The 14,362-nt window shown below is 44.8% G+C and overlaps 1 protein-coding gene across 1 annotated transcript; it reads right to left on the bottom strand.

Moving 5' to 3' along the window:
- Positions 1-8,984: 8,984 nt before the first annotated feature.
- On the bottom strand, positions 8,985-9,733 carry LOC145411917 (zinc finger BED domain-containing protein 5-like). The gene is made up of 2 exons (XM_080281887.1): positions 9,284-9,733; positions 8,985-9,089 (listed from the first exon to the last, which is right to left on the bottom strand). The coding sequence occupies exons 1-2, from the start codon at positions 9,731-9,733 to the stop codon at positions 8,985-8,987; spliced, it is 555 nt and encodes a 184-aa protein (XP_080138013.1).
- Between the last annotated feature and the right edge of the window lie 4,629 nt (positions 9,734-14,362).

Here is a 14,362-nt window from a genome sequence, read left to right as displayed (position 1 = left end):
TAATCAGGCGGTACCTTTTCAAAATTCTGTAAAATCTTTAGGAATACATTTTGATCATAGAATGAATTTTAAACTTCACGTTAATACTTTGCTTGCTCTTTGTGATAAACCATTAAATGTCCTCAAGTACCTAGTGGGTACTACCTGAGGTCTATCTATCTATCTATTGCCAGACGCCTCAATCCCGTTTGGGGTGGCCACAAACAAATCGCCTCCAAGTCGCCCTGTCCCCCGCCATTTCACTACCCTGCTCCCAACTCACACCCCCCTCTCTCATATACCTCTCCACCCCATCCCTCCATCTCATCCTCGGTCTCCCCCTCCCTCTTCCACCCTCCACCTCACTCACATACACTCTCTTCGTCAGTCTTTCACCCTCCATCCTCTCCACATGGCCAAACCACCTCAGTGTGTTCCTCACAACGCTTCCTATCACATCCACATCAACACCACAACGCTCCTTTATATCCTCATTCGTCAGCCTGTCTCTCCACGTGACTCCACAAGCTCCTCTTAAATAACTCATTTCCACTGCTCTCACTCTTGACTTGTGTCCTTCCAACAACGTCCAAGCTTCACTTCCGTACGTTAGAGTTGGTATCACAATACTACCTGAGGTGCCGACAGAAAATCTTTATTATTGGTGTATAAGTCCCTTATTCGATTGAAGCTAGACTATGGTGCACAGGTGTATCGCTCGGCATCCGATGCCATGCTGAAAGGATTGGATGTGCTACAGAATAAATGTTTGCAAATGTGTCTTGGAGACGTCCGGTGTACCCGTGTGGCTCGTATGGAAGTGGAGGCGAATGTGCCTCCCCTCCATATTCGCCGTGACCACCTGGCCTTGTCCTACGGCGTAAGGACATTTAGGAAAAGTAATATCGGCAATGTGGCCTGTACCCCCCTGCGTCAATACCACCACCTTCTGCGGGGGGTGCATCGGCCACTTGCCATTCGCCTCCACTTACTGACTCAGGAGCTTGGTGTGGACACCAGTGACTGTGACAAGTTTGTGTTAAAAAATATAGCGCCTTGGGAGCCACATGGCTTTACAGTTGATGTTACATGGCTCCCAGCACCAAAGGCCAAGGCGCCGGAGGCGGAGGTCCACCACTTGTTTCGTAACATCATCATTCATCACTTGGGGTCCAACCACTTGTACGCCGACGGCTCCAAGTCGAGTGCATGTGTGGGTGCAAGTGTGTGGTTGACTGAATGTGCCCTCAGGTATCGGTTGCCGAATCATACACCTGTGTTTACCTCAGAACTTTTTGCTATTGACAAAGCCATAGACTATGCTCTCAATTCTAGGCATGACTCATTTGTCATATTTTCAGATTCAAAATCAGCCCTTCAGGCAATTGCATCTTGCACTACGGACTCTCACGAGATCCAGGGCCGGATCGTTAATAAGTTGCATTCATGCAACAAGTCATTCACGCTGATCTGGGTGCCTGGTCATTGTCATATCTACGGCAATGAGCAGGCTGACTTACTTGCAAAGTCGGCTGTAGAACTCGAGGAGACTTGGGACGTTCCTCGTGATCTACGGTCAAGTCTCTCTCTCGGAAAGAAATCAATAAATCTTCTGTGGCAAGGTCAGTGGACCAGACTTAATATTCCAACCTGTAAGCCGTACCTGGGCGACTGGGACACTGCCAACCGTCCCAGTCGCCTAGAAGAAAAAGTGTTGGCACGGTTACGGCTTAATGCCACCATATTAACACATTTGAAACCTTATATAGAAAAACGATTCCCGCCGCACTGTGACATCTGTGATGCGGTGTTATCTATCAGTCATATTATCCTGCGCTGTCGGCGATTTATTCGTGAACGTGCTTCACTTATAAATTACTGCAGTGCAGTAGACGTCCCCTTCACCCTTTCCACCATCCTGGGTGGTGGGGACATTGTTATGACTGATAAATTGACGGCTTTCTTGAGAGAGACCGGACTGATCAGAGTGATGTGACTTTTTTACTGTGTGGTTATGGTTTTTATCAACGGTAAATATGTATCTATTGCTATATTAATTAGGGTTGACAGTTGACATATTTGAAATAGTTCCTCCTCCCACTGATCTATTTCTAATATAGATGTCCCCTACATTAAGCCGAGTTCCTCGCCTGACAGTCACCAGTTGATGAATGCAAGTGTGCAATAGAGAAAGGTATTGGGCACTTGCAGTCGATGGTGGTCTGCTAGGCGAGGTTCTTCACTTTTTGTACAAATTATGTAAATACATTATATCATCTTGCTTGAGTTATTCTAATTAGGGGCGACAGCTGACGTATATGGAAATGTTCCTGACTCGTCTGGTTCCCTTTCATATATTGATGTCCCCTATATTAGGTTGTGCCTCGACTGACAGTCACCAGGTGATGAGTGCAGGTATGTAATGTAGAAAGGCATTACATATCTGCAGTCGATGGTGTTATCTTGGTCGAGGCTTTTTTAACATTAGTGTAGATCTAGTTATTTGTCTCTTAGGATTTAGTATAGGTTAGCAATTTGTCTGTTAGGTGGTTAGTTTTAGGGTCTTTAGATTAGGTATTTTTGTTTATAAGTAATATAAGGTTAAAAAAATAATAATAATAAAAATAAAAATACAAAAAAGTAATAAAATAAAAATTATTATATATATATGTACGTGTGCATGAAAGTGTGTCTGTTCATATGCATGGATGTGTGTATGTATGTATGTATGTATATATGTATGTTCGTATATATATGTATATATGTGTTAATGTATATACATATATATATTTTTTTGCCTTAATGACCTGGGGCTCCGGCTTCAATGGTCGATAGGCAAAAAAAAAAAAAAAAAAAATCCTCTTTCCCCTAGGGTTGTGGCGTGCTGCAGGGAGTTGGCCATACAGAACCTGGCAGGGAAGGCTGTGCTCAGGCATGCAGAACACGTGTGCAACCCATCTCAGCTGCTTTTCAGCCAGTTTGGTTTCTATGCTGGTTGACTTGGCCAGTTGGAGGATTGGTGAGGGAGGAACTTTATCCTCCAGTGTGAATCTTAGGATGCGCTCTAAGCATCAGATGTGAAAAGACTCAAGCTGATGTGACGCTGGTGGGTAGTTCAGGATTCAGCGCTATATAAAAAGAGGGAGAGGCACGCAGCCAGATTTATACTGATACCTTCGTCTAGCTTCTCAAATTCGTGTTTTCAAAGACTGAATCTGAGACGCCCCAGAAGAGGCTGCAGCGTGGCTGATTCGTGCAAGGACTTCTGTATCATGTTATGTTTATCTGTGAGCACACTTCTGAGGCAGATAAAATTCTCCACTCGTTTTACATTTTCCCTGTTTATCTGATATGCACGAGACTGTTGCGTTGTTTTTGTGGGATATCATTTCTGTTTAACTGACATTTATTTGGAGTCCCACTGCATGGTATATGTTGGGGACGATGGTGAGAATCTGTTGCAGAGTTTTTGGGGTATGCACAAGGCCTGGACAGTCATCAGCATAGTGTAGCTCTAAGAAATGAGCAATTTCAGTCTCTGATTGTGTTTGAAGACGAGTGAGATTAAATGAGTTACCATGTAGATGGAACTGGATTTTTATTGCATCATGAAGATTCATTTACTGGTGACTTAAAAGGGTGACTCCGGTGAGATAGATGGTGAAAATAACAGGAACCAGAACACATCCCTGCTTAACGCCCACATTCACGTTGAAGGGCTTGGATTAAATTTTGCTCTCACCTTTGAACAAACGAACATTCATGTTGTTATGCAGGCTCTTCAGGATGGAAAGAAATCAGGAACTCCTAATTTTGAACGAGCATTCCATAAAATTTCTCCACCATAGTTTTTTTTTCTTATATTGTCTGGGTATCCCCCCCAGAAATAGGTATACCCTTCTTCTGCTTCTGTTTGGTTGCCCTATCCTGACAGGCGAGTCTCAGGCAATGCAACACACACACACACACACACACACACACACACACACACACACACACACACAACCCACTCACCCTCCCCACACACACACACCACCCACTCACCTCCCACACACCGCCCACTCCCCACCGCACACTCACACACACACTACCCACTCACCTCACACTCACCGCCCACTCCCCACCGCACACTCACACACGCAACTCCTACTAAACCCCCACCTTCACAGACAAACAGACAGACACACAGACATACAGATAGACAGATAGACAGACAGACACAGACACACACACAGACACACACACACACACAAACCAAACACCCAACCAACTAGAAAGCACTCAGAAAGCGCATACCTCCGCCAACGCCATTGCCATTAGAAAGGACCCCGATTGGATCCGTGGATACAGGATCCTGATCCGGATCCGGATCCACCCCCAACTTTAACCAGTTCTTTCTTGGTCCATGACCCACCTTTTCACCAACTTTCATTGAAATTTATTGAGAACTTTTGGAGATATTGTGCCGGGTACTCCGGATTCGGATCCGAATCCTGCCAAAAACTTAATCGTTTGTTCATTGGCGCATGGCCCAGCCTTCCACAAAATTTCATCAAACTCTGTGGATAACTTTTTGATTAATCCTGCAAACAGACAGACAGACAGACGGACACACATACAGACAACAAACAAGCCAACGCAGGATAAAACATAACCTCCTTAGCAGAGGAAACAAAGGACTGAGAGGCAATACCTCCGTCACAGCAGCATCAGCCTTGTTTGTTATACCATTGCTAACCTTCACCCTTGACCTACTTCACCCCAAATTTAATCTTTGTTCTCTTTTACGGTCGCCAATTAGGCTATTATTCTAAATTTGGTGCAGTTTACCCCCAGAGTTCTTTCCGTTATGTGGCTGCTAGGCAGACAAACAGACAGACATGTACAGCCTGGCAGACACAGAGAGACAGCTAGACAGAGACAGAAGGTGGAACAGACTCACCGACACAGAGAGACAGCCAGAAGGAGAGACGGAGAAGCAGACTGACAGCGAGACACAGACAGACTGATAGAGACAGAGAGATAGACAGACAGACAGTGGCACAGAATCACCGACACAGAGAGAGACAGCCAAAAAGAGAGAGAGACAGAGAAACAGGCTGATTGAGAGACATAGACAGACTGATAGAGACAAAGATAGACAGATAGAGAAATAAACTAATGGACAGGCAAAGACACACTGGCCGAATCGGTAGAGGGGTGTCCTGCAATCCTAATGGACCCAGGTTCGATTCCACACAAGGGCAGTGAACATTTAAGAATTTGAATTTCGCTAAAACAGACTTTGCTGATTTACCACAAGACCCGCCGACATGTAATAAAAACACCCCGGCTAATACTAATACACCAGTCCTGTATGAGACAGCCCTAGCATGTATTCAATATGGACGGTGGGTGTTAGCGCCGAAATGATGACATATAGAGGTTTGTATTACTTAGGAGGACTCTGGGGTTCAGGGTCACACACATATACACACACACATACACACACACACACACACACAAGACAGACAAACAGACAGACGGAGAAGTATACACAGACAGTATACTTAGCCAAAAATATAACCCTGTTCTAACCACTTTTAAAACCTCTTCTTGTCTCACACCCCCTCCACTAGAGAGAGAGAGAGAGAGAGAGAGAGTTGGAAGAATAAAGACAAGGGGAAAAAGGTACAAATAGAGACAGATAGACAGATAGAAAGAAAAAACGAGAGAAAAAAGCGAGAAACAGAAAAAAAAGAATTATAAAAAAGTTGGCTCTTGTAATGAGACTGAGGCAAAGTATAATTATGTGAGAGAGAGAGAGAGAGAGAGAGAGAGAGAGAGAAGGGGGTGGTGACTCTTGTAATGAGATTGAGGCCAAGTATATGTAAGAGAGCTTGAGAGAGAGATAAGGGTGGGGAAGTGGTGGGAGGGGGGAGGGGGAGGGAAGAGACAGTAGAAGAGGTGGTGAAAGAATTGTGGTAGTGTGGTAGTGTAGTGTGGTAGTGTAGTGCGGTGGTGTGGTAGTTTAGTGCGGTGGTGTGGTAGTGTAGTGTGGTAGTGTGGTGTGGTAGTGTAGTGTGGTGGTGTGGTAGTGTAGTGTGGTGGTGTGGTAGTGTAGTGTGGTGACGTGGAAGTGGAGTGTGGTTTTGTGGTAGTGTAGTGTGGTAGTGTGGTGTGGTAATGTAGTGTGGTGGTGTGGTAGTGTAGTATGGTGGTGTGGTAGTGTAGTGTGGTGGTGTGATAGTGTAGTGTGGTGGTGTAGTGTGGTAGTGTAGTGTGGTGGTGTGGTGTGGTATTGTAGTGTAGTGGTGTGGTAGTGTAGTGTGGTGGTGTGGTAGTGTGGTGTGGTGGTGTAGTGTGGTAGTGTAGTGTGGTGTGGTAGTGTAGTGTGGTAGTGTAGTGTGGTGGTGTGGTAGTGTGGTGTGGTGGTGTAGTGTGGTAGTGTAGTGTGTGGTGTGGTAGTGTAGTGTAGTGTGGTAGTGTAGTGTGGTGGTGTGGTAGTGTGGTAGTGTGGTGTGGTGGTGTAGTGTGGTAGTGTAGTGTGGTGTGGTAGTGTAGTGTGGTGGTGTGGTAGTGTAGTGTGGTGACGTGGAAGTGGAATGTGGTTTTGTGGTAGTGTAGTGTGGTGACGTGGTAGTGTTGTGTGGTGGTGTGGTAGTGTAGTGTGGTGGTGTAGTGTGGTAGTGTGGTGTGGTGGTGTGGTAGTGTAGTGTGGTGGTGTGATAGTGTAGTGTGGTAGTGTAGTGTGGTGGTGTGGTAGTGTAGTGTGGTGGTGTGGTAGTGTAGTGTGGTGGTGATAGTGTAGTGTGGTAGTGTAGTGTGGTGGTGTGGTGTGGTAGTGTAGTGTAGTGGTGTGGTAGTGTAGTGTGGTGGTGTGGTGTGGTAGTGTAGTGTAGTGGTGTGGTAGTGTAGTGTGGTGGTGTGGTGGTGTGGTAGTGTGGTGTGGTGGTGTAGTGTGCTAGTGTAGTGTGGTGTGGTAGTGTGGTGTGGTGTGGTAGTGTAGCGTGGTAGTGTAGTGTGGTAGTGTAGTGTGGTGGTGTGGTAGTGTGGTGTGGTGGTGTAGTGTGGTAGTGTAGTGTGGTGTGGTAGTGTAGTGTGGCGTGGTAGTGTAGTGTGGTGTGGTAGTGTAGTGTGGTTGTGTGGTAGTGTGGTGTGGTGGTGTAGTGTGGTAGTGTAGTGTGGTGTGGTAGTGTAGTGTGGTGGTGTTGTAGTGTAGTGTGGTGGTGTGGTAGTGTGGTGTGGTAGTGTAGTGTGGTGGTGTGGTAGTGTGGTGTGGTAGTGTAGTGTGGTGGTGTGGTAGTGTGGTGTGGTAGTGTAGTGTGGTGGTGTGGTAGTGTGGTGTGGTAGTGTAGTGTGGTGGTGTTGTTTTGTACTGTGGTAGGGTGGTAGTGTAGTGTGGTGGTGTTGTAGCTGAGTGGCGTGGTGTGGTGGGAGTTATGAAGCCAAGGTAGTGTGGTGAGTTGTAATTGTTCTATACTCCTTTCACCGTAAGCTGCCCCAGATTTTCGTCCATTTGCTGTTTGTTTTACGTACATGAATGGCTGAAAACACACACACACACACACACACACACACACACACACACACACACACACACACATATACATACACACACACACACACACACACACACACACACACACACACACAATTCTACTAATATGCTTCTTTTTCGTAGCACTTCTTCGTGACTAATGTTATATTCAAGTATATAACCTACCGCCACAGCTCACACGTCAATATGGGGAGATGATGGTAGTAGTAGTAGTACTAGTAATAGTAGTAGTACTGGTAGTTGTAGTAGTAGTAGTAGTAGTGAAGGGTGGAGGAGGGGTGATATAGATAAGAAGGTAGGAATAATCTAATTGAATACGTAAGAGTGCTGGATGGAGAGAAAAAGATGGGGGAGAGGTGAGGGGAGTTGGTGGAGGGGTTTGGAGGGATAAAGTAGGGGGCAGCACACTGGTAGGGGGAAGACTATTGATGTGGTGAATGGATGGTGTGGTGGCTGCTTAGCTGTGATGACCAGCATGATGAAGGGAAAATTCAGGTTATCACTCTCACATCCCAAGAAAATATCCTCTCCTGCAATTGACCATATAGCATCAGTAATGGAGGTAGTGATGCCTGTGTAGGGATGGCGCAGGCTCAAAAAGGCGACCCGTACATAAGGTGTAGACCAGGGGTTCTCAACCTTTTTAATCTTATGTTCCCCTTGAAGTCTTTCAGTATTGGTCACGTACCCCTTACCCACAATGCAGCATCAGGAAGGGTAAAAAGAAATGCATGGTTTATTGACTTAGTTTATTAAGTTTAAATTGTGTTATATATGTGGAGCAGACAAACTTTTCAATTAATGTGAGTATGTCACTATGAGGTAGTGTTGATAGGAACTAGTTACTGTCATAGGGAAACACTATGTGACTGTCTGCTAGCATGCAATACATTCACTAAAGAAGAACTATAGCAGACAGTTTTCTATCACTGTGACAGTGAACTAGTGCTGCTTGCAGCTAGTTGCAACTTGTAACTAGTAACAGTGATAGGTAAGTCACTGTGTGTGTGAATAGCATAAAAAAAAAATAATAATAAAACAGAACTAAATCAGACACATTTTTCCAATAACTGTGACTGTGAGGTAGTGGTGCTATATACAGCTTATAACTAGTTACTCATGGGGAAATTACTGTGTGCGTGACTAGCGTCACTAGCATGAAAAAAAAAAATTAACAAAATAGAATTAAGAAGGTACTGTGTTCCACTGACTGCGAACTAATGCTGATTGTTAAGCCTCGCAACTAGTTATTAGTAACTAGTTACTTACTCATAGGGGAGACAGTGTGTGTGACTGCATTAAAATACAAGTATATACTAATTCAGTGAGATAGTTGGGCCTGTTTCTTTGCTACCAACAAGTCAATCCTCGGCACAGTCTTTGAAAGAGCCACTCTTATGTCGTCTTTGACTGCAAGACGTGAACGTAACTTGTTTTTAATCAAGCACAGTGCTGAGACCCCTGCTCACAGCGGTATGTAGAAGGAAACATCAGGAGGTTCCGTACACATTTCTTTGCTAAAGCAGGATAAGAACTTGCCATTGTTGACGAGAATCTTGTCAATGACAAACTATTGAAAGAATCTTTTGCAGTTGAGTCATTGAAAAAGTCAACGAATTCTTCTTGTAATTCATCTGGAAGTGATCTAGGGTCAATCTTCAATGGATTTCGAATGAGTTGGCAATCTAAGTCTGTGATATCAGGAAAATAGTTATCCAACTCTTGACTGAGAGAAACCAAGTGTTTCTGGATGAGACCACTGACCTCATCCACATCATCTTTACACAGAGCTGACAAGCTCATATTCTCAAAAACGTCATACCGACCTGCTGTGACTTTTTCTTGCCAAAGTTTGAGTTTCATTTGAAAAGCTCGCAGCTTGTCGACAAAATCAATCACAGTTGCCGAGTAACCTTGAAGTGATCTATTGACTGCATTGATGCGAGAAAATATATCATTGAGATAAGCCAGCTTCTTGATCCACCTGTTGTCTGAAAGCTTGTTGACAAACTTCCTTGTTTTTTCTTTCTCATTTCTGTCAAAGAATTCCTTCAGCTCCTCCTTTAATGTCGCAACTCGAGCCACTACGTTACCCCTCGATAGCAATCTTACATCTGTATGAAAAAGGAGTGACTCTTCCTCAGCATTAAGTTCCTGACACAAAAGACGCAGCATCCTTGTGTTCAATGGACTGTTTTTAATAAAGTTAACCATGGCTACAACATCGTCAGTACGGTTTTGAGGTCTGGAGGTAGGGTCTTCACAGCTAATGCGTAGCGGTGAATCATACAGTGCATCTTGCTTGCGTTGGGGTTGGCTGCTTTCACGCTTGCTTGGAAGCCAGACCGACAGCCTAGCATTGCAGGGGCACCGTCTGTTGTACATCCCACTATATTTGCCCAAGAAAGCCCTTCTTTTTCAAAAAAGCTGGACACAGCTTCAAAGATGTCTTCTCCCATCGTTGTAGATTCCAGAGGGTGACAGAACAAAAACACTTCTTTAAAGTCTGAGTCTTTTATATACCTCGTGTAGGCAAGAAGCTGGGCACAAGAAGATATATCAGTTGATTCATCAAGTTGAATTGCAAATATACCTAGAGGAGCTTCCTTGATTTCCGTAATGACTTGATGCTTGATATCCTCTGATAAGTCGCATATTCTTCGATGCACAGTATCATTTGACAATGGCAAAGTGTTCAACTTCTGTGCCGCTTTCTCCCGAAGAAGCAACCAACAATATCTTTGCAGCATGGCAAGACAAAAGTTTCAACTATTGTGTGGGGCTTTTTATTTTGTGCAACTCTCAGGGCAACCATAAACGAAGCACGGAGGCTAGCTTCATTTTGTTTATGTACCTGACCGCTATGATCAAGTCTGATACGCTTGAAAACAAGTGCCTTTCTCTCAAAATAGGACTGGTCTTTATCAGAAAGTTCAGGATGACAGCTGGAAAAATGTCGCTTGAGGAGACTAGGTTTCATGGATCCTTCTAAAAGAACTTTATGGCAGATCACACATTGCGGCAAATCCTTGCCTTGCTTGTTCACAGCTGTGAAGCCAAACTTGATATAAGACTCACTGTACGTTCTTTTCTTGCCAGAGGAAGCCATTATTATTTGGAATTTGGACAAACAAAAATGCAGTTTACAAGATGGGTATAACAGTCATACACCACACCACAAAATCATACTGCACACCACAGGGTAATACTGCACACCACACAGTCACTCACCACACCACACAATCATACTACACACCACAGGGCAATACTGCGCACCACACAGTCACTTACCAGACCACACAATCATACTACACACCACAGGGTAATACTGCGCACCACACAGTCACTTGCGACACCACGCAGTCATACTATACACCACAGGGTAATACTGCACACCACACAGTCACTCACCACACCACACAATCATATTGTACACCACAGGGTAATACTGCACACCACACAGCCACTCACCACACTATGCAGTCATACTGCACACCAAACAGTCATACTGTACACCACAGTAACACAGCACACCACACAGACAAGTCACCACACCACACTGTCACACTGCACACCACACAGACAAGTCACCACACCACACTGTCATACTGCGCACCACAGGGTAATACTGCACACTACACAGTCACATAATGGCAACAAATGTACCCATCAATTCATTGGTACACTTTCCCAGCAAACTTGCCCAGGAATTCGTCAGAACATAACATATGCTTCCAGGAATTCATCAGTAAATAATAACAAATGTGTCCATGAATTTATCGGTGTGTGATGACAAAAAAAAATCTGCTCATAAATCTATCAGTATATAAAATCTATTATTAAATGTGCCCATGAATTCATCAGTACCGTACGTAATGACAACAATAATTGTCTGAGAATTTATGAGTCAGTCCAGGTCCTATAATAGACTAACACCCACCCCCCACATGTGAGCTGGGTACGGTAATGAATTTACTAACTAACAGGCAGACGAACAAACATACATACATCGATGATCACAGTCTCTGCCGCAACCGCCGTTGGCAGACGTAATTGAAAATCACAAACTTGGCCATGAAACCATTACCAGTTATTATGGCTGCAGTGTAGGCACATGACTTCATAGCCACAAGCAAAATCCATGACAACTTAAACGAGGAAAAAAAATCAGACTACAAATACACTGGAAACCATGAAGCAGATCTCAACGTACCTGAGGGTGAGGGTAGTGAGGGAAGAGTGGTGAGTGGGTGACAGTGAGAGGCGAACAGTGCGTCTCACTTTGGTACCTGTTCGGTACGCGTGAGGAGAGACGTGATCGATAGAAAACGAGCAAGGGTGACTACTGTATTATGGGTTTGCAAGGTTGTGTGGCAAGTGTAGTCCAAGAGAGCTTTCTCTCAAATGACATAACTCCAAGAGTTTCCTTGTTAACGTTCTCACTTAGTGTCCTGGTTCTAGTGGAGAACACATCTAGCCTAGCACATGTAGGCCACTTTCTACAAACAGGTTTGCAGTTATTCAAAACTGAAGTATTTTGAGAAACCTGTCACGTACCCCCAAAATTCCTCTCACGTACCCCTGGGGGTACGCGTACCCCGGGTTGAGAACCCCTGGTCTAAGGCCTCCACCTCAGGCCGGGACCTACTCCAGCGGTTCCGGGAGTTATTCGGCCCCAGTCCTGAGGGCCATACTCCTGAGCCCAGTCTGCAGACAGCCGGCTCTTCCGCTCCCTGCAGCCCTGGATGTGAGAGGACACCCCTGCGCACAGTCCCGTGCCCTCTCGTCACGCCCTTTCTTGATGGTACCCTCTCCCCGGCCTAATTCATGCCGGCGTACTGCCCTGTCACCCACCACAGATAAGCGAACTGTGTAATGTGTTGCCCTCGGTATAAGTGAAGTGACTTAGGTTAAGTAGACAGTGCCCTCAGACGAGTGATATAGTGATTGGGAATAAGTGATGTCGGACGAGTGAGATCACGAGCAAATACTTACGGGCGGATACAGAGACTAAGTAAAATCACGAGTGACGCCCTTACAGAAAACAGCCATAGTGTTACCCTGCAAATCGTCCCATTGAGAAACTGGTAGATATCATTTATTGTGAGGGAACAGTGGAGAGGAAGTGTTTAGAATACTCCTGTACAAATATTACTATAATGAGTGTAAATTCCCGGTGTGTCCCTCCCCCTTCCTTATCAGGGCCTTCGTTCAGGAATCTCCTCCCCGACAGCCTGTGTGAATATAATTACTTGAATAAGAAATATAGTCAATCGCCAAAACCCTTGTACTATCAGGAAGTAGTAAATCTGCACAGTAATACCCTCCCCCTCTCGATATTGCCATAAATACATTCTAGCTCTACACGCGTCATCCCTTCCCCCCCCCCCCGCTATCTCTCTCCCCCGTAATACTCACCTCCTCCACCGCCCCAGTCCTGTATTCCCTTGTACATTGGGATAATTACTTATTGTGTTGGCATTGATATTGTTAAGCCAGTATCCTGCGAGATACTAATATCCTAGCTAAGGTATTATTTTGTCACATACTGTGTTGTACTATCTGCTGAATTTGTCCTGTGTCTGACTGTGGTAAAATACCGGTACGTGTAAAGGTTATTGCCTGGAGTTTTTGTGCCCTACCTCTCTTTATTGCACCACGCCCCGGTCTTGAAAAGGAACCCGGCTACACGTTAGGTGTTTTAGGATCGAGAAGTCGGGCCTTTTTCACCTAGCATTACAGAAAGTGTGTTTGTATATATGCATGGATGTGTGAGTGTGTCTGTATATATATATAATTACCAGGGGCTTCGGCCCCATTGGTCGATAGGCCAAAAAAAAAAAAAAAAAAATCCTTCTCTGCCTACCCCACAGCTCCCACAAACCAGCTTCCATGAAAGATGTGAAGTGTGGAAGTCGGTGGACACCAGAATCGAAGAAAGTGTACTGAGATGGTGTGGTCATGTGGAGAGAATGGACAACAATAGAGTGGTGAAATAGGTATATCTGAGCGAATTTGCAGGAGGAGGGAGGCGAGGTAGGCCAAGGAGAAGGTGGAGAGATGTGGCGGATGAGTGTGTGAGGAAGAGAGGTTTGGAAGTCGGTGAGGCTAGGGAACTGACAAACGATCGAGCTGGCTGGATGAATTTTGTGAGGAGAAGTGCATGATTAGGGATTTGGCACCCATTTTTAACGTGGCAGCGTCCGGAATGACTCTATTGGATATATTTCTGTGAAGCTACCGAATGTGGTGAATGTTTTTGACGTATCCGATAGAGCCAGGATTCCGGGGGCTTGAGTGATGAGTGAATGGAAGCGTGGACCATTGGACTGGGCAAATTTGGGCTGTCTTGACGTTGCTACTTCACACCCTGCCCTAGGGTGGGAAAGGAGGTTCAGATGATGAAGATGATGATGATGATGATGATGATGATGATTTTTACACTCATTAAAACACTGCTCTCCGCAACACTCATTCAAACACTGCTCTCTGCAACACTCATTACAACACTGCTCTCTGCAACACTCATCTCTTCGACTGAGCAGAGTATCCACAGAAAAACACACTATCATTTCATACATAGGCTAGTCTATTCATCCACTTCCTCTATCTATCTATCTATCTATCTGCTCACTGGCTCTATCTTCTCTTCACAAGAATTCCTAAGACTATTCTATGTGAAAATGGAAGAGCACTTGTTCTTTACCATAACCAAATGCTTCCTGTGTCTAGTAGAGAGAGAGAGAGAGAGAGAGAGAGATTACCCATCCAATTTTTCCATGTACGTATCCATGCATCCAAACAAACACTACCCTACTATCATTCATTTCATCTCTCTTTATC

Source organism: Coenobita brevimanus, chromosome 91, assembly GCF_032717465.1.
Source record: "Coenobita brevimanus isolate Jiangsu-jjx chromosome 91, ASM3271746v2, whole genome shotgun sequence".
NCBI classification, from domain to species: Eukaryota; Metazoa; Arthropoda; class Malacostraca; order Decapoda; family Coenobitidae; genus Coenobita; species Coenobita brevimanus.
This window is presented reverse-complemented; position numbering and strand designations above follow the sequence as displayed.

Excerpts from the sequence above, each read along its gene's own strand:
- LOC145411917 (XM_080281887.1), bottom strand. The coding sequence starts at position 9,733 with ATGGTTAACTTTATTAAAAACAGTCCATTGAACACAAGGATGCTGCGT. Across the intron at positions 9,090-9,283 it reads GTAAAGATGATGTGGATGAG|TTTGTCATTGACAAGATTCT; the intron begins GTCAGTGGTCTC and ends TTCTTTCAATAG.